A 25,201-nucleotide genomic window follows, 5' to 3' on the forward strand; every position below is an offset into this window, starting at 1 on the left:
CCCAGCCCTAGCCCTGGGCTCCCATAATTTACTCTCTGTTTCGACAGATTGGGCTACTTGGGACATTTTGCATGACCGGAATCATACTGTATAATGACATATTGCCACTTGTTTCTGCAACTTAGCGTAAAGCTTTCCAGGGCCATCCGGGTCTCAGCATGTCCGCGTGCTTTACACCCAAACGATATTCCATTTGTATGGACATGTCACATCTGGTTTACCCATTTGTCAGCTGACAGGCATTTGCTTTGCTTCTACTTTTTGGTTATTATTACTAATGGTTCTATGAACATTTGCATGCAAGTTAGGGGAGGATATGGTTTCATTTCTCTTGGGTAGACAGATACCTAGGAATGGAATAGCTGGGTCATGAGGTATTTCCATGTTTAATACTTCAAGTAACTGCCAAACTGTTTTCCAAAGTGACTGCACCAGTTTACAATGCCATTTAATGCACGAGGGTTTGATTTCTCCAACACTTGTCATGGTCCGTCCTCCTCCCTGTAGCCATTCCAGTGGAATCCAGTGGTGTCTCAGCTGTTTGGACTTGCAGTTTCCTAATGACCAATGATGCTGAGCATCTTGTGCGCTTGTTGGCCGTGCACAGGCCTTTTTGACATTTAAGTCTATGATCCATTCTAAGTTAATTTTTGCAAACTCAGTGTGAGGTAGAGGTCCAAATTCATTTGTTTCTATATGGATAGCTAGTTGACCCAGCACCATCTGTTGAAAAGATTATCCTTTCTCCCTTTGAATTGTCTTGGTGCCTTGTTGAAAAATCAATGGATCATAAATGGTAGGCTTTATTTTTGGACTCTGATTTCTATTCTTTTGATCTATGTCTGTCTTTGGGACGGAATCAGACATCTTACCTGTTGTTGCTTTGCAGTAACTTTTGAAGTATGGAAGTGTGAGTCCTCCAACTACATTCTTCTTTTTCAAGATTATTTTGGATTTCCTGGGTTTCCTGCATTTCCATATGAATTTTAGGATCAGCTTATAAAATTCTTCAGGAAAGGGGCAGTCCCTGTGGCTCAAAGGAGTAGGGCGCCAGCCCCATACGCCGGAGGTGGCAGGTTCAAACCCAGCTCCGGCCAAAAACTGCAAAAAAAAAAAAATCTGCAGGAAAGTCAGCTGGGATTTTGATTGGAATTGCACTGAATCTGTAGAACAATTTGGGGAAGATTGCCAACTCACTGTTAAGTTTTAATTCATGCACATGAGATGTCTTTCTAGTTATTCAAATCTTCTTTAATTTCTTTCAACAATGTTTTGTAGTTCTTAATGTGGAAGTCTTGCATTTCTTTCATTAAATTTCTACATAAATATTTTAAACAGTTTTTTAGTTTTTTATGATTCTTACAGAAGTTCTTTATGCATATACCAATACTTGCAAGTAAAGATTAGAACTTTTCCGCATTTCAAGGGGATAAAAAAGAACCTATGAGATATAAACCATACTGTTACACATCTTGTTTTATTTTTATTTTTATTTTCATTTAACATGTCTTGGAATTCTTTCCATAGCAATGTACAAAGAGCTTCCTCCTCATTGCTTTTTTATAGCTGCCCACTAGTCCAGTGTGTAAGCGTATTGTCGTTAGTCCCCTACTGATGGACATTTGGGTTACTTCCCTTTTGCTGCTATTACAAACATTATTGCAATTAATTTATCATTTCACACTGCAGGATAAATGGTGGAGGTTCACCACTGGGTCAATGGGTAAGCACACCAGTGGTTTTGACAGATGTCGCCAAGTTGCCCTCCATGTCCGGCATCCTGATCGTTCTCTGTCCATAAGGAATAAGACTGTCACTTTCCTCACGGCTTTGCCAATAGAAAATGTTAGTAAACTTTCAGATCTTTTTTTAGAGACAGTTTCACTTTATCACCCTAGTTAGAGTGCCTTGGCATCACAGCTCACAGCAACCTCCAAGTCCTGGAGTTGTTCTCTTGCCTAAGCCTCCCGAGTAGCTGGGACTACAGGCGCCTGCCACAACGCCCAGCTATTTTTTTGTTGCAGTTTGGCCGGGGCTGGGTTTGAACCCGCCACCCTCGGTATATGGGGCCAGCGCCTTACTCACTGAATCACAGGTGCCGCCCATGATCCTTGAAGGGAAAGAGTGTATCAGTGTGTTAGATTTGTCTGTCTCTGTGGGTGAGACCGAGCGTCTTCACATCATATCTCCTCACCTGTGAACTGCGGGTCCATGACCTTTGCTGGTTTTTCTATTCTGTAGCTGGTCTTTCTTTTTCTTCTCACCCCTTAAATATGAGTTATAAATGTTTTGTTCTCATTTTTCATATGTCTTTGGACTTTCCTTAAGGTGTTTGTTGCTGTGAAGTGTTTTGTTTGCCTGTTGGTTTGTTTTGTACATGCTTTTTTTTTTGCAGTTTTTGGCCAGGGTTGGGTTTGAACCTGCCACCTCCAGCATATGGGACTGGTGCCCTAATCCTTTGAGCTACAGGCGCCACTCCGTTTTGTGCATTCTATTTCAACAGTGTTTTAGGGGTCATAGTTGGAGTCACAGTTAGAAAGGTCTTTTTATATTTTTGTTCTTTCCACATTTAAATTTTTCATTTTTTTTTTGAGACAGAGTCTTACTCTGCTGCCCTCTGCGGAGTGCCACAGAGTCACAGCTCACAGCAACCTCAAACTCTGGGGCTCAAATCATCCTCCTGCCTCAGCCTCCTGAGTGGCTGGGACTACAGGCACCCACCACAACACCTGGCTATTTTTTTATAGAGGCAGGGTCTGACTCTTGCTCAGGCTGGTCTCAAACTCGTGAGCTCAAGCGATCCACCGACCTCAGCCTCCTAGAGTGCTAGGATTACAGGCTGGGTTATTTTTCTGATCTGAAGGAAATTATTTCCATCCTTGTTTCTGGCCAAGAATCATTTCTCTCAAATTCTGAAAGCAGAAGCTGGATATCTGCTTCCCCCTTCTCCCATTAGGACATTTTCTCTGTCCTCCCGGGAGGACATGCAGGCACGGTGGGGGCTGCTAATAACACGTTAGTATCATCCCTCCCCAGATGTCTGTTAACACAGCGTGAGAACGTGGCTTGCTTTTCCTTCCACAAGTCCTTACTGAACAACTATGTACAAGGAATCTAGTCATTGATGAGTATTTATTGAGCACCTACTGTGTACCTGGTATAATAAAAGGTGCTGGATTGCTCTTTGGGGGTTTGGATTCAGAGATGAAGGAGGCAGCAGGAGGAGGCAGAATGGCCGCCACCCACAACGTCCATTGCCCACAAGAAACAGCCTGCTGCCCAGTGGTTCACACCTGTGATCCCAGCACTCTGAGAGGCCATGCCAGAAGGATCACCCGAGCTCAGGAGTCCAAGACCAGCCTGAGCAAAAGTGCAACCCCGTCTCTACTAAAAACAGAAAGACAAGCCAGGCATTGTGGCAGGTGCCTGTGGTCCCCACTACTCGGGAGCCTGAGACAAGAAGATCATCTGAGTCTAGGGGTTTGAGCTTGCTGTGAGCTGTGACCCCACCGCACTCTACCCAGGGTGACAGAGTAGACTCCGTCTCAAAAAAAAAAAAAAAAAGAAAGAAAACAAGAAACAGTGCCTGGTGATGGGTGCCACAAATTTAGGTTCTGGGAATAGTTCCAGCCCTGGAGCATTCGTTTGATGCAACTGGTATTATTAATAATTATCTTGATATTATGACTGTTTAACTTCACTTAATATGAAGTGATTGGTGCATGAAGATTCCAATTTCTTCATGTCTTTAACACTTGTTATTTTCCAGTTTTTTTGATAACAGCTATCTTAGTGGGTGTGAAATGATATCTTCATTGTGGTTTAAATTTGCATTTCCCTAATGACTGATGATGTTGAGCATCTTTTCACATTTTTGTTGGCTAGTTAGAGAAATGTTGATCCAAGTCTTTTGTCCAGTTTTCACTTGAGTTTTTGTTGTTGTTATTGTTGAGCTTTAGGAGCTGTCTACATATTCTAGATATCAATCCCTCCTCAGATATGTAATTTGCGAGATTTGCCCCAGTTCTTGGAATTGTCTTTTCATTCTCCTGATAGTATGTTTTGACACACAAAAATTTTAATTTTGCTGAAGTTCAATTTAGTGCCATAGCCAAAGCGTCACTGCCAAATTTAGTATGTGAATATTTTCTGCTATATTTTTTCTAAAAGTTTTATAGTTTTAGCCCTTAGTCTTTGATCCCATCTGTGTTAATTTTTGTATTTGGCATTAGGTAAGAATTTACTTTCATTCCTTTATATGTGGATATCCAGTTTTCCCAGTACCATTTGTTTAAAAGACTGTCCTTTCCCCCGTTGTGTGGAATTTTTAGTTTCTTCATATAAGATTCTATTTTCTGTGAACAGAGATTATCTCATGTCTCTCTTTCCAATTTGTATACCCTTATTTTTCTTGCCTAAGTGCTCTAGCTAGCACTTCAGTGCTGCGTTGAATACAAGTAATGAAAGTTACATACTGTCTTGGTCCTGTTCTCAGGGGAAAACTTTCAGTCTTTTACCATTCAGTATGTTGTTAACTCTGGTATTTTCAGATAGAACTTTATCATGTTGAGAAAGTAACTTTCTGGGCGGCGCCTGTGGCTCAGTGGGTAGGGCACCGGCCCCATATAACAAGGGTGGCGGGTTCAAACCTGCCCTAGCCAAACTGCAGCAAAAAAATAGCTGGGAATTGTGGTGGGTGCCTATAATCCCAGCTACTTGGGAGGCTGAGGCAAGAGAATCACCTAAGCCCAGGAGTTGGAGGTTGCTGTGAGCTGTGATGCCACAGAACTCTACCGAGGGCGATAAAGTGAGACTCTTTCTCTACGAAAAAAAAAGAGAGAGAAAGAGAAAGTTACTTTCTTTTCCTATTTTTTGAGTGTTTTTATTATGAAAAAATACTGGATTGTGTCATATGCTTTCTGTGCATTAATTGAGATTAGCATGCAGTTTTTGGTTTTTCTCCTTTTTTTTTTTTTGAGACAGAGCCTCAAGCTGTCACCCTAGGTAGAGTGCTGTGGTGTCACAGCTCACAGCAACCTCCAACTCCTGGGCTCAAGCGATTCTCCTGCCTCTGCCTCCCAAGTAGCTGGGATTACAGGTGACCACCACAATGCCCGGCTATTTTTTGGCTGCAGCCGTCATTGTTGTTTCGCGGGCCCAGGCTGGATTCCAACCCACCAGCTCAGGTGTACGTGACTGGCGCCTTAGCTGCTTGAGCCACAGGCGCCGAGCCCCCCTCCTTTTTTTTTTAATGAAACAAGTTCTCACTATGTTTTTCAGGCTATTCTCAAACTCCAGGGCTCAAGCAATTCTCCCACCTCAGCCTCCCAGTAGCTGGGACAACAGGTGTGCACCACCATTTATTCCTTTAATGTGGTGCATTATAATGATTGACTTGTACATATTAAGCCATCATCGTACTCCAGGAATAAATCCCACTTGGTTATAGTAAATAATCTTTTTGATATAATCTTGGATTCAATTTGCTAATATTTTGTTGAGGATTTTTGCATCTATATTGATAAGGCATAATGCTCTGTAATGTTCTCATCTCCTGATATCTTTATTGGGCTTTGGTATCAGTGCAATCAATGCTGACCTCATATAATGAGTTACGAAGTGTTCCCTCTTTGATTTTTTGCAAAAGTTCAAGAAAGATTAGTAGTAATTCTCCTTTAAATGTTTTGGTAGAATTCACCAGTGAAGGCTGGTCCTGGGCTGTTTGTTGGGAGGTTTCTGATTACTTATTCAAACTCCTTTCTAGTTTTAGGTCTATTCAAATTTTCTATTATGTGTCAATTTTGGTAGTTTATGTGTTTGTGCAAATATGTCTAGGAATATATATAGGATATCCAATCTGTTGGTGTGCAACTGTTCACAGTATTCTCTTTAATCCTTTTTATTCCCGTAAAACAAGTAATAATGCCCTCAATTTCATTTCAGATATTAATAACTTGAGTCTTCTCTTTTGTTTTTAGTCAACCTAGCAAAAATTTTGTCAATTTTGTTGATCTTTTCGAAAAGCCAACTTTTGGTTTTATTGATTTTTCTCTGTTATTTTTCTATTCTCTATTTTATTTATCTCTGCTCTGATCTTTAGTATTTCTTTCCTTCTTCTCATTTGGGGGTTAGTTTGCTTTGATTTTTCTATTTCTTCAGGGTGTGTAATTAGGTTATAATTTGACAATCTCTTCTTTTTTGGCATATGCATTTACATAAATTTCCCTTTTTGAGTGGCTTTTGTTGTATCCCATTTAACATGTTGTGTTTTCATTTTCATTTATCTCAAGACATTTTCTAATTTCCCTTGTCCTTTCATCTTTGATTGTTAAAAGTATTGTTTAATTTCCACATATTTGTGAATCTTCCAGCTTTCCTTCTGTTATTGATTTCTAGTTTTAGACCACAGTGATCAGAAAAGATACTCTGAATTATTTTAATCATTTTACTTATCAAGGCTTGTTTTGTGTCCTAATACATGGTCTAGCCTAGAGAATGTTCCACTGGAGAGGAAAGTGCGTTCTGTGGGGTGGAGTGTTCTATTATGCCTGCTGGGTCAAATGGGTTTGGGGTTCACATCCTCTGTTTTCTTATTGGTCTGTTCATTTGTTCTTTTATTGAAAGATACTTTTATGGAAGTATCCCAAATTAGGTTGAACTATCTACATAGTATTTCTCCTTTCAATTCTGTCATATGTTTCTGGGATGCTGTCATTAGGTGTGTATATAATTGTTACATCTTTTTGCTATGTCCCCTTTATCAATATATATTGACTGTCTTTGTCTCATAGCTTTTTTTAGTCTATTTCGTCTGATAATAATATAGCCGTCTCAGCTCTCTTTTGGTTACTATTTGCACAAAATAGTAACCTTTCTTCCAACCTTTTACTTTTAACTTTTATATCCTTTGATTTAAAGTAAGTCTCTTGGGCGGCGCCTGTGGCTCAGTGAGCAGGGCGCCGGCCCCATATACCGAGGGTGATGGGTTCAAGCCCAGCCCCGGCCAAACTGCAACAAAAAAATAGCCAGGAGTTGTGGCGGGCGCGTATAGTCCCAGCAGCTCGGGAGGCTGAGGCAAGAGAATCGCGTAAGCCCAGGAGTTGGAGGTTGCTGTGAGCCGTGTGACGCCACGGCACTCTACCGAGGGCGGTACAGTGAGACTCTGTCTCTACAAAAAAAAAAAAGTAAGTCTCTTGGGCAGGCACGGTGGCTCATAACTGTAATCCTAACACTCTTGGAGGCTGAGGCAAGAGGATCACTTGAGGTCAGGAGTTTGAGACCATCCGGAAAAAAAGTGAGACCTCATCTTGACAAAAAATAGAAAAAGATTAGCCAGGTGTGGTTGCATATACCTGTAGTACAAGCTACTTAGAAGGCTGAGGCAGGAGGATCACTTGAGGTCAGGAGTTTGAGACCAACCTGAGAAAAAGTGAGACCTCATCTTGACAAAAAATAGAAAAAAATTAGCCTGGTGTGGTGACATGCATCTGTAGTCCCAGCTACTCAGGAAGCGGAGGTGGGAGGATCACTTGAACCCAGGAGTTTGAGGTTGCATTGAACTACGAAGATTCACTGCACTCTAAAGCTAGGGTGACAGAGCAAGATTCTGTCTCAAAAATGAAAAAGGAAAAGAAAAAAATAATACAGTAAGTCTCTTACAGTTAGCATATAGATAATACTGTAGGGTTTTTTAAATCCAATCTGCCAATTTCAGCTTTTTATTTATTTAATTTAATTTTATTTATTTATTTATTTTTGAGACAGAGTCTTACTAAGTCGCTCTTGGTAGAGTGCTATGGCATCACAGCTCATAGCAACCTCAAACTCTTGGGCTTAAGCAATTCTCTTGCCTCAACCTCCCATGTAGCTGGGACTACAGGCGCCCGCCACACCTCCTGGCTATTGTTGTTGTTGTTGTTGTCATTGTTGTTGAGCAGGCCCGGGGCCAGGTTTGAACCCACCAGTCCTGGTGCATGTGGCCAGCACCCTAACCACTGAGCTATGAATGCCGAGCCCAATTCTGCTTTTTAATAGCAGAGTTTAGTTCATTTACATTTAGTATTATTACCAATAAAGATTTATTTCTACTATTTGTTTTCTGTATATGTTTTGGGTTCTTCCATTCCTCCATTTTTGTATTTTGTTGATTTTTTTTTTTTTGGTAGTGTATCATTTTGAGTTCCCCTTTCTTTCCTTTTCTGTACATTTTTTAGTTATTTTCTTATTGGTTACCTTGAGTATTACAATTAACATCCTAAATTATAAAACCCTAATTTGAATACTGCCAATTTAGTTTCAATAGGGTACAAAAACTCTGTTCCTGTACCTTACTGTGCCTTCTCCTTTACATTGCTAGTGTTGCACATCACACCTTTGGATGTGGTTTGTAATTCTTGTTTTATTCTTTGCCTATTAAATCATATAGGAAATAGCCGGGCGCTGTGGCAGGTGCCTGTAGTCCCAGCTGCTCGGGAGGCTGAGACAAAGAGAATCGCGTAAGCCCAAGAGTTAGAGGTTGCTGTGAGCCGTGTGACACCACGGCACTCTACCCGAGGGTGGTACAGTGAGACTGTCTCTACAAAAAAAAAAAAAAAAAAATCATATAGAAAAAATAGGAGTTACAAACCAAAAACAAAAATACAATAATTCTGGCTTTTGCATTTTCTTATACAGTCGCCTTTATGAGTGTTTGTAATTTTTTCTTACAACTTTCAGGTACTGTGCAGTATACTTTTGTTTTAGTATGAAATACCTGCCCTGGGAGAAATGCTCCTCAGAATGTGCTTATCTGGAAATGTCTTTAATTTCTCCTTCATTATTATTTATTTTTTTTTTTTTAGAGAAGAGTCTTACTTTATCACCCTCAGTAGAGTGCTGTGACGTCACAGCTCACAGCAACCTCCAGCTCTTGGGCTTAGGTGATTTTCTTGCCTCAGCCTCCAGAGTAGCTGGGACTACAGGCACCTGCCACAACACCCGGCTATTTTTTGTTGCAGTTTGGCTGGGGCTGGGTTCGAACCCGCCACCGTCGTTATATGGGGCATGCGCCCTACTCATTGAGCCACAGGCACCACCCTTTCTCCTTCATTATTAAAAGATAATTTTGCAGCGGAATTTGCAATTCCCGTTTGACAGGTAGGTTTTTTTTTTTTTCTATTCGGACTTCAAATACATCATCCCACTCCCTTCTGGTTTCTGCGATTCTGAGAAGAGGAGAAATCAGCTGTTCATCTCATTGAGGCTCCCTCATACCCAGCAAGGTGCTTCCTTCTTGCTGGCTTTCATAATTCTTTCTTTGTTCCTGGGTTCCCACAATTTTGTTGTATGTCTTGGTATGGATTTCTTTGAGTTTTCCTGTTTGGAGTGTGCTGAGTTTTTTTTGTTGTTGTTGTTTTGTTTTGTTTTTGAGTTTGTATATTGGCATGTTTCCTTAGACTTCGGAAATTTTGGAAATTATATGTTCAAACATTTTCTCTGTCCTTTTCTCTCTTCTGGAACTCCTACAAGTACACATTGGGACATGTGGTGGGGTTCCACAGGTCCCTCAGGCTCTGTTCAATTTTTCTCAATCTTTTAAAATTTTGACTCCACAATTATTTTAATTATCTTTTATCTTTAAGTTCACTGACCCTTTCTTTTGCCTGTTCAAATTTGTTGATAGATTCCTTCACTGAGTTTTTCACTTCAATTACTGAATTTTTCAGTTCTAAAATTTGTTTGGTTTATTAAAAAAGAAAATAGGCTATTTTTAGAGTAGTTTTAGGTTCACAGAAAAATTGAGCGAAAGCCCAGAGTTCCCATACACCCCTGCCCTCCCTCGCCCACACATAGCTTCTCCCTCTATCAGTATCCCCATCAGAACTGCGCACTTGTTATGATCAATGAGCCAACATGGACACACCATTATCACTCAAAGTGCACCGTGTATGCTAGATGTCACTCTTTTTTTTGAGACAGAGCCTCAAGCTGTCGTCCTGGGTAGAGTGCTATGGTATCACAGCTCACAGCAACCTCCAACTCCTGGGCTCAAGCGATTCTCCTGCCTCCTCCTCCCAAGTAGCTGGGACTACAGGCGCCTGCCACAACGCCCGGCTATTTTTTGATTGTAGCTGTCATTGTTGTTGGTGGGCCCAGGCTGGATTCGAACCTGCCAGCTGTATGTGGCTGGCGCCTTAGCCGCTTGAGCCACAGGTGCTGAACCTAACTTCACTCTTGGTGGTGCCCGTTCTGTGGGTCTGGATAAATGTATACTGAACACCTGCCGTTACAGAGTCCTACAGAGCAGTCTCACTGCTGTAAATGTCCTCTGTGCTCTGCCTCTTCATCCCTCACTCCCTTAATTCCTAGGAACCACCCATCTTTTTATTTTTGCATAGTTTTGACTTTCCCAGAATGCCATAGAGTTGGAATCACACAGTGATAAAGACTTTAGCTTCATGCCTCTCACTGAGTGAGATGCATTTCATGTTACCCCGGGGCCCTTTGTAGCTTGGTAGCTCATCAAGGGGCTCTTTCAATGTGGAAGCTGATGTCCTTCAAGGCATCAAATAATATTCCATTGTCTGGATGAACCACAGTTTATTTATACATTCACCTATGGAAGGACATTTTGGGGGGTTTGTTAATTTTTTTCTCTAGCGCCTGGCTTTTATTGGTTGCCTGTTTTCCCAAACCCAGCATTTTTAGAAAGTCACCTGAGGTGGTAATTCAGTCAGGGGTAGAGATGGTGGTGAGCCAGTGGTCACTTGCGAGGAGGATTCCGGCATGGCGTGATGAATCCTTCATATGTAGCACCAGGCTGAGCATCCAGCAGCTGGGGCCACACCAACGGCCAGAAAGAACTGGAGGTGGGGCTTCCTCAGCACAGCCGGGGCTGCTGGGAAGGGACAGCTTTCCGGGGCACCTTTATCTTGCTGGCAACGTCGCGTAGGGGCACGTCCACACATCTCCTTTCCCATCACGCACAGGGAGCCCATTCTCCAACGCCTTTCTGGCAAGCGTGGAGCCAGCCTGGTCCAGTCCATTGAATGCCTGTGTGCTGTATGGAAGGCCTTGCTGCTTCCACCACAGTCCTCTCTGTGGTCTTCAGGTTCAGGTCCAGGGTGTCCATCCTGGCCTGGCTTGAACTGCTGGGCATTGTCCACATTTTCAAACAGGTAGATCTGTGCTGGGGAGTTTTAGTGCTTGCTGAGCCACCATCTTCAGCACCTGGCCCCCCGAGAGGTCCCCCATGTAGTGGGTGTACGCATGTGCTACCAGCAACTCCTGCTCTCTCTGCCCTCTGTAGTGGGTCCAATCCACATACTTTTGGGCAGCCTCAGAGCACTACACCTACTTCTCCCAGTTTTCACAAAAGAAATACTCCATGTCCTTGGTCAGTGCCTCTTTCTGGTAGCTCTCTCGGGGAACTATAAGGGAGCAAAGACTGAGTGGTCCATTTCCTCCACGAGGCCTGAATATGTGAAGTGAAGTGCAGAGGTGGCCAGCTTAAATAGCACCTTTTTTTTTTTTTTTTTTTTTTTGAAACAGAGTCTCACTTTGTCGCCCTTGGTAGAGTGCTGTGACGTCACAGCCCACAGCAACCTCCAGCTCTTGGGCTTAGGCGATTCTCTTGCCTCAGCCTCCTGAGCAGCTGGGACTACAGGCGCCCGCCACAACACCCAGCTGTTTTTTTGTTGCAGTTTGGCTGGGGCCGGGTTTGAACCCACCACCCTCGGTATATGGGGCTGGTGCCCTACTCACTGAGCCATAGGCGCCGCCAGATAGCTCCTTCTTAATGTTGCCGTCCAAGAAGTCCTTGGCAAACTGGGTGTTTTCTGCCTCAGCATGTGCCTCCTTGGTCCCTTCCTTCAGCCATTCTGATGTGGTTGTCCTTCTCTGAGGAGCCAGCGTTCTTTTTCCCTGACTCTCTACCCCTCTGAGGTCTCCACTTCTGCTGACATTGTTGCTAAGTTGGCACTTGCTGCTTTCAATCCTCAATCCTCTGGTCCTGCTGCAGTTCTGCTCCGCACATCCCCTGGGGTCAGAGTCCAGTTTTTATTAATTTTTTAAATTTATTTTTTTTAAACCTTTTCTTTTTCTTTCTTCTTCTTCTTCTTCTTCTTTTTTTTTTTTTTTTTGAGAGACAGGGTCTTAGTTACCCAGGCTGGAGTGCAGTGGCATCATCATAGCTCACGGCAGCCTCAAACCCAGGACTAAAGCAATCCTCCTGCCTCAGGCTCCCAAGTAGGCAGGTCCACAGCTGCACACCACCATGCCCAGCTGGTTTTTATTTTTAAGAGATGGGGTCTTGCTATGTAGCTCAGGCTTGTCTAGAACTCCTGGGCTCAAGTAGTTCTCCCCCAGTTTTTATTTTAAAACTTTAATTTTTCCCCAAACGTTTTTCTTGTTTTTACACAGCGTATATTTCTTGTTGTGTGTGGTCACTGGAGTTTTCTCTTATCTCTGTAACCAACCAATGACCTGGCAAAGACTCCCTTAAGGAGGGAGGCCTCTGCTTGTTTACATTCCCTGGAAGCCACTTCAGCCCTGGGGGATGGGAACAACTGCTGTCCTCTGCCAGCTTCTCAGTCATTAAAACCAAAAGTCAGCAATCACAGCCCTTCACCCCAGTATGTGGAGGACAAGGTCCTTCTTGCCCACCCTGGCTTCAGAAGCTGCCCTGGGAATTTGGGCAGTTATCCCCACTGTAGCCTGCTGAGGCTCAGGGCCATGGTATGGCTGCCACTGTAATGCAACAGGATGAAATTCACTAAAATTCCTGAAATTTACCATGAAGCTTTCCCTTGGACAATTCCTGAGTTCCAAAATACAGTAAATCCTCTGTACGTTGACCACCCAAGGGACTATAACAAAGTGGTCAACATATGGAGGCGGTCACTATGAGGAACTAGGCCCACTGTACTGATACATACATGTGGTGCATGTCTGGTCTGTGAAAATTAGTCAACTTACAGCGGAGGTCAGTATAGGGAGGTGGTCAGTGCAGGGACATGGTCAGTGTAGGGCCAGTGTAGGGAGGTGGTTAGTGCAGGGACATGGTCAGGGAGGTGGTCATTGTAGGGAGGTGGTCAGTGTAGGGGATAGTGCAGGAAGGTGGTCAGTGTAGAGGTGTGGTCAGTGCAGGGAGGTGGTCAGCATAGGGCTGGGGTCAGTGTAAGGACGTGGTCAGTGTAGCGAAGTGGTCAGTGTAAGGATGTGGTCAGTGTAGGGCTGGGGTCAGTGTAGCGAGGTGATCAGTGTAAGGACGTGGTCAGTGTAGGGAGGTGATCAGTGCAGGGAGGTGGTCAGTGTAGGGACATGGTCAGTGTAGGGAGGTGATCAGTGTAGGGACATGGTCAGTGTAGGGAGGTGATCAGTACAGGGAGGTGGTCAGTGTAGGGACATGGTCAGTGTAAGGACATGGTCAGTGTAGGGACATGGTCAGTGCAGGGAGGTGGCCATTGTATGGTGGTGGTCAGTGTAACGAGGTGGTCAGTGTAGTGAGGTGGTCAGTGCAGGGAGGTGATCAGTGTAGGGAGGTGGTCAGTGTAGGGCTGTGGTCAGTGTAGGGACGTAGTAAGTATAGCAAAGTGGTCAGTGTAGGCAGGTGATCAGTGCAGGAAGGTGGTCAGTGTAGTGAGGTGGTCGGGGCAGGGAGTTGGTCAGTACAGGAAAGTGGTCAGTGTAGGGACGTAATCAGTGTAAGAAGGTGGTCGTATAGGGCTGGGGTCATTGCAGGGAGGTGGTCAGTGTAGAGAGGTGGGCAGTGTAGGGACATGGTCAGTGCATGGAGGTGGTCAGTGCAGGGAAGTGGTCAGTGTAGGGCTGGGGTCAGTGCAGAGAGGTGTCAGTGCAGGGAGGTGGTCAGTGTAGGGCTGGGGTCAGTTCAAGGTTTTAGAATCTCTGTGATGGTCTCGGATGCATTTCAATCTCTGATGCTATCAAATTTCACGACGATGTATTCTGGTTTGTGAGAATTTCCTGCACTGGACAGTTGAGAGTCTCTTTCAATGTGGCATCAAATGTTCTTCAAGTCATCAGGCAAACTTGGTGCCCCCTGAGCCAGTCCCATAATTTTTTCATACCTTTTGTTTCCTACTTTCTGGGAAATTTCTTCAATTACATCTTCCAACCCTTCACCTGCTGTTTTTGCTGTGACCATTGCGTTTTCAATTTCTAATAATTTTAATTTGTTTTGTGAATATTCTTTAAAAATGATCAACTGTCATGTTTCATGACTGTAAAATCTTTCTCATATTCCTGAAGATGTCAACTGCTGCAGGTGCTATCTCCATTTTCCTCTGTCTTGGCATCATTGCTGTCGGCCCCATGGGCCTGCCTTCTGCTTGACTTCGGTGCCTTTTCCTGCTGCAGTTGGTGCCTCCATGTCCGGGGAGCTTGACTGTTGGTTTACAGCTCAGACTGAGGCACTGACAGCCAAACGGGGGTTCTGGGAGGTGAAGGGACACGTTTGCAGGGACTGTGTGATCAGGCAGGGACTCGCCATCTTCCTGAGAGAATCTCCAGCTATCAGTGCCTCTAGGTCTCATTTTCCAGAGCAGAGTCTTCTGATTTTCTGCCAGCTGCAGACGGGAGAGAGAGGTGTCCTGCTGACCTGGATAGTAGAGGCAGCAGGTGGGGAGGACACTGACTTCAGTTGTGCCTGCAGAGAGCCGAGTCCTCTGCTTGGGTGGGGTCCTGTAGAGGTCAGGCTTCTATATGAGTTCTCGCAGTGGCCACCTTCTGCCTGGTCCTGTGGTCAGAGGCAGCTGGGGCCTCTGCTTCTGGACAGTTGCTGGGGTTCTGGGGCTCAAAACAGCCTCCTCGCCTCAGGGGCACCAAAATGGAGCGGTCTTAACTTGCACCCAGACACTCAGTCCTGCCATCTCCCAGAATGTCACCGACACCTGTTCCCTGCCATACAAACTTCTGCCTTACTGTCAGCACACAGGATTTCACCTGTTCAGGGCGCCATGTTAAATGGGAAGCCACTGGTCTTTTTTCAGTTTGCTTTCGTTAAAGAATAAGTGAATGCCTTGCAAAATGCTTAAAAGGTGATGTTGTTGAGGAAGCAAATGTCATGAAATCAGACAAACTCGGAGAGGAGGTGCTGGTCCCCACGGCGTGAGACTCACGGCACACAGACCAGCCTATGAGAGTGTGGACAGAGGTCTCCGGTCTTGAGTGGCACAAACAGACACAGCAGGTGAAGAACAGGCAGCATTAGCTGTGGCACAAGGAGCCCAGCAGCGGTCACCTCTGACAGTGGACACTGGATGGGAGGGCCCAGGGAGTGCGGGAAGTGTCCTCAGTCTCCATGTGGATGAAAGGACACACTGTGTGTGTGTGTGTGTGCGCGCGTGTGTGTGGGATCTCGCCTGGCTGTGCACATCACACATCACTGTGCATGTTTCACACCTCAGTAAAAAAGGGAAGAAAATCGGCATTTATGGAGTCCTTGCTGTATGAGAGGCACTGATTGGGTCTGCTCTTTAAAACTCCATTCATTTAATGAGCACCTGCCCATCTCCAGCACTAGCCAGGCGTCAAGGACCTGGCAGTGAACATGAGTTAGGTGCAGTCCCTGCCAGGTGACACACAGTGCAGGACCCAGGAGCAAAGAGCCATGCATCAAGAAGGAAGTGGCCACAGTGACAAACGGTGCTGTTAGTGTGCAGGAGAAGGGCTGTGTCCTAGTCGGGGCAAGGTCAGCGTGGGTTCCATGAGGAACTAAAGTTTAAACAGAGATCTCGGCTGGGCAAGATGGCTCATACCTGTCATCCCAGCACTCTAAGAGGCCGAGGCGAGTGGATTGCTTAAGCTCACAAGTTCAAGACCACTCTGAACCAGAGCAAGACCCCATCTCTAAAAATAGTCCTAGCTACTCAGGAGGCTGAGGTGAGAGAATAGCTTGAGCCCAAGAGTTTGAGGTTGCTGTGAGCTGTGACACTACTGCACTCCAGGGTCAACAAAGCGAGACTGTCTCAAAAAAAAAAGAAAAAGAAAAAGAAAGCAGAGATCTCAAGGATGAGGAGGAAATAGCCAGCCAAGGACTGGGAGTGGGGGCGAAGAGCACCTTATGCAAAGGGAGGAGGGTGAGGGTCATATGGCAGGCAGAGGCATGGCGCCTTGAGACAAGAGGGCAGGGGTAGGACAGGGCACTGCTGGGGGCTCAGAACTGCTGGTTCACAGATGGGGAAACTGGGGCTCAGAGGGGTGAGGTGGCTGCCCCATGCTGCCAGTCATGCAGCTGGGTCAGCAGCCAGCTTTGGCTCCTCTGCCTGCTGAGACAGAATGTGTGTGGGAAGGTGAGCAGGGGAGGCTCCAGGGCTCCAGTCAGAAGCAGAGGTCAGGTTGCTGCCACCTGCCCCAGGATGTTCCTCGTGTTTCTGGTCTCTCAGCTCCACAGGGCCTGTGGATGGGATGGCCATGGAGTCCTGCCCCGAAGAGCAGTACTGGGATCCCCTGGTGCGAACCTGCATCTCCTGCAAACCTACCTGCAGCCGTCAGAACCAGCACACCTGTGCGGCCTTCTGCAGTAAGTTCTGGGGCCTGAGCCCAGGAGACAGCTGGATTGTCCCCTTCGCCCCAGAGCCACCTCTGACCCCACTGCAGTCAGGTAGCTGAGGAGGGGGTGGTGGAAGGAGATGTACAGTGTGGCCCTCTAGCCTTCTGCTCTGGCCACACTGTTCCCTGTCAGTTTCTTGAACATGCTGCACCCTTTCCTGCCTCAGGCCCTTTGCATATGCCTTTCCTCTGCCTGGAGTGCATGTCCTCTATTCATCCTCCCTCAGCTCTTTCCTCCCCAACCTTCAGGTCTCAGCCCAAATGCCAGAGGTCTTCTCTGACTACTCAGTAGAAATGAGGCCCTCTTTTGCAACTGTTGTTACTTTCTTTTGAAATATTTTATTGTAGAAATTATCAAACACATAGATGGACAGAATAGTACAGTATCCCTGTGTACCCATCATCTCCTTCAAAAATCATAAAAGTTCTGACTTTAATTTCCCAACCAATTTTTTTTTTTTTTTTTTGCTCGGGGATTTTAAAGCAAATCCAAAATCTCAGACAATTTTGCCTGTAAATACAAGCTTATGAGCCTCTAATACATAAGGACCCTTAGAACATAACCTTGATTCATACCACCCCAATAGTAATTCCTTAACATAATCTACTGCTCAGGCCATATCCAGCTTGATTGTCTTCAAAAATGTTCTTTTTTATAATTTGTTCTTTTCCATGATAGTACTTGCCATAATTTGCTTTATGCTGTTTTGTGTGTATTTGTTTTGTGTCCAACTCAACCACTAGACTGTGCCCTCCCCAGCTGCAGGGCCAGGTGTAGAACCCGGTCTGACTTGGGCCTAGTGCAGGGCCTGATGCCTGGTGCCTCATAAATACTCACTGAGCAGCACTAAGAGAGGCTAAGTGGCTTATCCAAGGTCACACAGATAAAAATAGAAAAATCAAGATTTGAACCTAGGACTCTGACACCAAAATCGTGACTCTGAATCACTGCTCATTAATGAATCAGAACATTCATTGTTTCATCCCACAAATATATGGACCCCCTCTACCCCCATGGAAATAGGAATCTGGCATGACCCTTTAGAGAGAATGCCATCGGATGGGAGAAATGACTGCACTTCAAGGTAGGAAGGGACAGTACCATCAGAAACCACCATGGGGAGGGGCCACCTCCAGCTGCTGGGTCAAAACTAGGCAGCATCAGATGAGGGGGAGGCACCCGGAAGAGTGACCAGCGTGGGCAAAGGCCCTGGGCAGGGACTATCAAGTCTTGAGGTGGCAGGGCTTGGCAGTGAGGGCCGGTGGTCTGGGGTGCTCAGGCACTACCTGCAACAGCCAGGCTGGGGCCTCTGGGGGGTGTCACAGGAACCCCCGAGGACACCGTTGCTGAGCTACCTCTGCCATGGGAGTGGTGGTCAGTACCTGTGAGGGGCAGTGGGCCCTGGGGGTGGGGCAGAGCCAGAGCAGCAGAGGTCCCCCTACTGCCATCTGAATTTCACCCGAGGTCTCAATCCCACGATTCTTCTGGTCTTTCTTTCCTTTTCATTGCCAAGAACATAAGTTAACGATGGGTGTATGTCTGCATTGTGAAGAGGCTTAAATGAATATTCTACTCAAAACTTCCATTAACTGAGCACTTGCTGTGGGCCATGCCCTGTATTGGGGACTCTGGCTATGAGAGGTCAGTGCTGTCACTAGCTGTCTTTTAGAACCGGTGCTAGGCATGGGGACGCTGAGGCTGCACGGCCTGCCATCCTCAGCTGCAGTGGGGGCAGGGAGGCCCAAGTCAATTTGGCTTTGAAGTCTGTGTCCTTTATCACTGTCCTTCACCGCTTCTGAAATGTATCTTTAAGAATCTCTGTAAGAGCTACATTTTCATATAAATAGAATCTTATTTTAAGGAAAAAGCTTGCCTCTTTCACATAAAAACTTTCATGTTAAACATATTCTGAGGCTTTCCGCAAGGTAAATGATTATCCCAGATAGATTGTTTTAATGCATACTGTCTTAAAGCAAGTATGACTGGGCTTTAGTTTCCCTGCCTTCTCTGCCTTGGCACTGATATCTGTTTAAGCTGCTAGAATTCTCATTTATATACGTATTCTTAAGACAGTGAAAACACTATTCATGTGAGCTTTTCCACATTCTTTCCAGCCCCTTCCCCACTTATCAAAGAAGATTCTGGTTTCTCCTCCGCATTCCTTATGTTAATTTGAAATATGCTTTTCTCTGATGAGGCTTGGAAAATATAAGTAGAGATCTTACATGACAGTGTAATCTAGATATCAATTTTAAAAGATAATTAGAAAATCTTTACATGTTTGGAAACTTTTAAAGAATGTATAGGGTCAAAGGAAATAATAATAAAAAGTAAAAACACTTTGAAGTAGACACTGGAGAACTACTACATATCAAGCTGTGTGCAGTGTAGCTAAAACAGTTCTTAGAGGACAATGCATAGCCTTCAACTGTATCTTGTGAAAGGTCATAGCTTACTCAGAGATTGCTTTTGGTAATCAATTGTACTGTAATTTCTTTTTTTTACTTTGATGTCCTTTGAGGCCAGATGCAGAGCTCCTGTTGGTCTCTGTCACACAATAGCATCACTTGTTTTTGTCTCCCAGAGTCACTCTGCGGCAAGGAACAAGGCAAGTACTACGACCTTCTCCTGAGGGATTGCGTCAGCTGCATCTCCATCTGTGGGCAGCACCCCAAGCAATGTGCATACTTCTGTGAGGGCAAGCTCAGGGGCAGAGTGAACCTCCCGCCAGACCTCCGGAGACGGCAGAGTGGGGAGGCCGAAACCAGCTCAGGCATCTCGGGAAGGTACCAGGGATCAGAGCACAGAGGCTCAAAGGCAGGTCCAGGTAAGCCATCTGAGGTTGGCCTGAATGGTGTCATGCAGCATCAGAATGGGCAAGAGGCCATGCACTAGGCTTGGATAGGAGAACCTGCAGTGCGGGAAGCCCAGAGTCCAGGCCAACAGCCAGAAGCTAGAGCTGTCATCCCTGTGTAGAAAAAGAATTTAGGCAAAATTTCCAGCAGTCTATGGAGCAGGAGAAAGGACCTGGCAGATGAGAGCTTTGTAACAGAGACTGCTGCAGGTGGCCAGGCCTTGAAACACGGGCAGGAAGTGGCCAGCAGACTTACCTGTGCAAGCATTTGCCCAAGGAGGCTCTTGCCTGCCTTCCACCAACACTGGGGATGCCAGTTAGGGCAAGAGATGCCTCCTAAGAATGACAAGAAGATTTTACTAAAAACATTTGTGGTGGGAGATGCCACTTTGGGCATGGTAAGAAAGTCCCACTGAGTTGGGCATCTAGTAAGTGCCAGGTGTTGGGAAGGATCCAATCAGTAATCCCAGCAAACTCTGCCTGGGTCACCTGCTCTGTGGCATCAGGAAGGACAGGAGGGAAAGGCCGTGTGGATCCTTAAACACTTGAGATGACACTTGCTCTGTCCTTGGCCTACCCCTGGAGAAACAACAGGCCTATAGCTCTCAGGGCACTGATGGGTTTCTTTCCTCTGCTGTGACTTTCCTCATGACAATGTCACTTCTGTGAGGCCAGAGCCCAGTGGCACAGCACCAAAGAGCAGGGCACATGTGCCTGAGGTGGAGGTTCTTACCAGTTAGCTGTTGCTGCATAACAAACCATCCCCAAACCCATCGTTTACAATTTCTTATGAGTCAGAGGTGTACAGCTGGGTCAGCTGTTCCAGGCTGGCTTGCTGGGGTGGTCATGCAGCTTGTGCTCCACAGCCTCCTGGGACCAACACGCTAGCCAGGTCTGTCCTCCCTATGGTGGCAAGAGTGTCAGAGGCAGGAGCACACAGGCCTCTGGCCACCTAGGCCAGGTAGTCACATCACATCACCATGTTGCATTTTATTACTCAAACAAGTCACAAAGCCACCAGATTCAAAGGCAGGAAAGCAGAAGACATGTCCTGGTGGGAGGAGCAGCAAAAAAGTGGCAAATCCATGTGCATGCAGGGGGTGGCCTGCCCAGCCTGAGGCGAGCAGCCATGCCTGTGTCTCTGGAGTCTGGTGGCCTGCATGCCTTCCCTGCTTTCCTTGGTGTGTCTGATCCCTCTCCCCAAACCCAGCAACTTCCCCACCTCCCTGCAATAGGCTCCCCTTCAGGTCACTCCTGCACACTTCACGGGTTGAGGGACAAAGTCTCAAAACCCGGAGTGACTCGCTGAGAGCCACACAGTGGGGTCTTGGCCAAGCTGGACTCCAGCCCTGTCTCTAGGCTCCACAGTCTGTCCGCCCTGCCACAGTGAGAGGACCTGGAGCAGTGTCCGCAGGATTTTAGCTCCCTGAGAGTACACTTTTGCCCGTGGGCTGGGGTAGCCCCCTCCTGCTTACGACCACCAGCCACACCCCTCCCCAGAGGGCACTAGGCAGAAACTTGGAGCCTCATTTTGGCTCCAGGATGCAGCCCCCAGAATGTGTGCATGGGGGCTGAGTAAGCAGATGCTGGGAGCCACTGGGCTTGGCAGTACCACGCCTCACCCTGCAGCATCAGCTGCCACCAGCATCAGCTGTCTCCCAGGCCTGGGCCCTGCCTGGGCCTCTCCAGCAGACTGGGCTCAGGTCAGCGTGTCTGGTGGGGTAGGAGCCGGGCCTGGTGTGGACTGTAGACAGGAAGCACAGAGCCACGTGCCCAGGGAGGGCCCCAGATGAGGACCTGTTTGAGGACAAGGAGAGGAGGATACCATGTGACCAGGCTGCATCTGGCTGCCTGTCCCTGTCTCCCTGAGTTCTGCTTTCTCCCCACTCCACCCACACCTGCTGGGGCCCTTCACCCCACACCAGGTTTTGCAACATCCTGCTCAGTCCCACCAATCCTGGGTGTGGCACGTCACTGGCATGTCACTGTGCAGTGCTTGCTGCACATGGCAAGATGGCAAGAGCAGGCCAGGTCCTGTGCTGACCCACAGAGCTGGTCATGAACAGTGGACTAGACTGACGCAAATGAGCCTCAGTGCAAGGGGGTGAGGTGGTGGGAGCTTCCCCAAGAAGAGCCCTCAGGCAGATGGGTGGGGTGTCAAGGGTGAAGCCAGACCCTGGTCCCATCCCTCATGGCTTGAGGCCTTGAGGAAGCTACCCAACTCTCTGAGCCCTGGTTCCGTGTGGTTGTGAGGCTTATAAGGGAGGACTGACATCAGGCCCAGGCATGCTCTGTGCTGTCTGCTCACTGAGAGGGGACATGTTTATGAGACGGGGCGGAGCAGGGTGATCCAGGCACAGGGGGCAGCATGCGCAAATGCTGCAAGGGGCGGGCCCGGCTGGGAGGAGCTCTGTGCGAGGGAGCACGGGGCCACTGGGCAGAAGCAGGAGGGGCCAGCAGCCCAGTCTGCTTTGATCATGGACAGTGATGACTCTGCATGCTCCCCAAGGCACAGCATACCCTGTCACTAGCACTGAGGCTCTCTGGCAAGGGCAAGGCAGGGCCTGCTGCCCCCCAAGATGGTCTGGAAATGGCTTAAGATGGCAGGACAAGACACTGGCCTGCGGTTTTATAATGCTGGGGACCTCCAGGTGACAGTCTCCCCCTCCCTCCTGCCAAAGGAAGTAGCCACACCTTTCTTACCAACTTGACCAGATGTGGTGCAGGAGGGAAGAAGGATGGGGGAGGTTTAAAAGCCTCACACATCAAAATACAGAGTCAGACTCTGGTCCAGAAGGCCAAGAAAGGCAACCCCAAATCAGCACGGTGTGCTGCCTATGGGGAGCAGGGGCAGGAGGGGAAGGTCTCCCCGTTTTCCACCCCATCGTGTGCAGTGTCCCAAGAGAGGCAGGGAGCATTCAGGGCTGGAGAGGATGAGAAGAGGGCCCTGCTGGAGGCAGGGGCAGTCAAGGACAAGGGGGGCAGAGTAGGGAGACCCCTGATGCCCCCAGGGCTAATGTATGTGATGATGTGAGAGGCTATCTCAGGCAATAATAGAGACCAAAGATGACAAGGGCCTGGATGGATGTTGGGAGGGATGGAAAGGCCCTGGCCTGGTGCAGTTGGCTAGACCATTCTCTGCCACCACGCTTAGCACCAGGCACCGGTGACTACTCAGGATGACATTCTGAGATGTGTCAGAGCACATAAGGTGACAGAGAAACCAAGGGTATTGAGATATAGTTATCAAAATACCAGACAACTCAAAGGAGTAGGGCGCCGGCCCCATCTGCCAGAGGTGGCGGGTTCAAACCCAGCCCTGACCAAAAACTGTAAAATAAAAACAAAACAAAACAAAATACCAGACAAATTGTGACATCAGAATTAACGTAGGTGCTTCTGTATGTGTGGATTCAATAATAAGAGCCAGTGGTGGCCAATGACCACAGTGATCTCCAACCAGTGTGAGCATAGAAGTGGCTGGGACTCTGACTCCCTGGGCTCTGTCCAATGGCACAGCTGCCTCTAGTACAGCTGAGGATGGTGGCCCCGCATATAATGGAAGAGAAGAGGACGTTTTAGGAAGCCATTAGAGAAAATAAGCTTTTGGTTTTTGTTTTTGTTTTGTTTTGTTTTTCTTGAGACAGAGTGTCATTCTGTTGCCCTGGGTAGAGTGCTCACAGCAACCAGAACATCAGAGCTCACAGCAACCTCAAACTCCTGGGCTAAAGCGATCCTCTTGTCTCAGCGTCCCAAGTTGCTGGGACTACAGCTGCCCACCACTACACCCAGCTAGTTTTTCTATTTTTAGTAGAGACTGAGTCTCACTCAGTCTCAGCTCTTGCTCAGGCTGGTCTTGAACTCCTGAACTCAAGCAATCCACCTGCCTCGGCCTCCCAAAGTACTAGGATTACAACAAGCGTGAGCCACTGCGCCTAGCTTGAACATTTGTTTTTATTTATACAAGTCACAGGGCTCCTTGGGTCCATCCATGGGTCCTCCAGGTCCCAAGTCAAGACCTGTAGGTGGTGTTGTCAGCATGCCCCTGACCAGCCAGAGAGATTTCAGGACCACCCGGCCTACTGTCCTTCCCCTCCCCGCATGAGGATCATAATAGGGCTCTTGTGGGCTCCGGAGTGACTTGGGTTTGACAAACATGCAGAACAATTGGGCGCTGAAGGCCCCATGGCCCTTGCCAGGTGGAAAGAGCCCAGGTCTTATGGCAGGAAGTGGCCACTCCCCAGGGCTGTGCTCTGCACACAGACAGCATGGCTTAAAGCAACACAGGTAATCCCCTTAGGGTTCTAGAAGCCAGAATTCTCAAGCCAAGGTGTCAGCAGAGCCACTCTCCCTCCCAAAGATCGGAGAGGACACTTTCCTGCCTCTTCCAGCTTTAGGCAGCTTATGGTCGCGCCACTCCAAGCTCTCTTCCGTCTTCCCATGGCCTCTCTCCCATGTCTATCTCCTCCCCTTCTCTCTTCTAAGGATGGCTGCCATTGGATCTAAGGCCCACCCTCTTCCAGGATGACCTCATTTCCAGATTCTTCACTTAGTACACCTGCAAAGAATCTTTTCCCCAAATAAGGTCCCATTTGCAAGTTACAAGGGGATGCATCTTTGGGGGACTACCATTCAACCTACTAAATGTAGTGGGGGGCTGAGCTGTCCACTGAGGCCGGGACTCCTCAAGAGAGCTCAGAGCTGGGACCCCCACATGAGGGTGGTACCAGTCTTGGGGGCAGCCAGGACCACCAAAAGAGTCTGGAGCTCTGAAGAGCATCTCAGCTGGACAACTTCAATTTTAGGATTATGTTGCTCTAGAAGACGGCAACTGGAGTCACAGGAATGAGAAATGGTGCTCAGGGACCAAGGAGGAAGGTCTGCACAGGGAGAGGAGCGTCCAAGGGTCAGCAGATGAAGAGGGCCCCACAGACACTGGGAAGGGGCAGTCAGCAAGGTCAGAGGAAAACTGGCAGAGTTCTGGGAGCAGCCAGAGGAACAGCCGTAAGACACCCACAGTGTCCCCCAGCTCTGCCACAAGGAGGCCAGGGATACTAGGAAGGACCATGACCATTCTCAGGATGCCAGGTCCCAAGATGTGCACAGAGAGGCAGGAGACAGCCAGGCCCAGGATGCCGAGATCCCGTAGCACCCCAGCCCACCTGCCTTCCCTGCCTCGCTGCTCCCATTCCCAGTGGCAGCCCCCTTTTCTGGCTGAGCTGTCCAGCGAGGGGATGCTTGGTGACTTGCTAAAACATTCCACCCAGGCCCCCGCTGCCTGCTGCCAAACCACAATGCCGAGAGGGAGGAATATGGTACCCATTTTACAGATGAGGAAACTGAGGCCCAAAGAAGTTGAGTAAAATGTCCAGAGCCACATTCAGTTGTGGCTGTGGAGCTCAGGCTTGAAGTCACCGAGTCTCCCACTCTGCACTGCACCAGCTGAGACCCAGTCCTGCCCCTGAAGGGCAAAGTATAACCAAGCTGGGGGCAGCAGCAGGCCAGGAGAATTCTACTTTTAGGGGAGAAATGGCTTTAAAAACAGTTTGAAAAAACAAAATCAGCGGGCGGCACCTGTAGCTCAACGGAGTAGGGTGCCGGCACCATATGCTGGAAGTGGCGGGTTCAAACCTAGCCCCAGCCAAAAACTTCAAAAAACTCCCCCTGCCCCAAACCCAAAATCTGCTTACAAGTAAACAGCACTGGGGCCACCTGGTGGTCATACCTGGAAACTGAACCTTCAGGGGCTGCTCTCTGGACTTGATTTTCGCACTAGGACAGAGAATGCGCCCCTTTCT

General features: G+C 47.4%; 1 protein-coding gene and 1 pseudogene across 2 annotated transcripts in view; one reads left to right on the forward strand and one right to left on the reverse strand.

Annotated features, from left to right (window-relative positions):
• The window catches only part of TNFRSF13B (TNF receptor superfamily member 13B), a 35,979-nt gene that overhangs the window by 6,138 nt on the left and 4,640 nt on the right, over window positions 1–25,201 (forward strand). For both annotated transcript variants that reach the window (XM_053563249.1, XM_053563248.1), the window contains 2 exons: window positions 16,383–16,519; window positions 19,134–19,376. In XM_053563249.1, coding sequence (XP_053419224.1) covers window positions 16,405–16,519; window positions 19,134–19,376 — 358 coding nt within the window. In that variant the 5' untranslated portion in view covers window positions 16,383–16,404. The remainder of the gene's footprint in view (window positions 1–16,382; window positions 16,520–19,133; window positions 19,377–25,201) is intronic.
• On the reverse strand, window positions 10,782–11,942 carry LOC128566379 (heme oxygenase 2-like; annotated as a pseudogene).

This window comes from Nycticebus coucang, chromosome 15, assembly GCF_027406575.1.
Source record: "Nycticebus coucang isolate mNycCou1 chromosome 15, mNycCou1.pri, whole genome shotgun sequence".
Taxonomy (NCBI): Eukaryota; Metazoa; Chordata; class Mammalia; order Primates; family Lorisidae; genus Nycticebus; species Nycticebus coucang.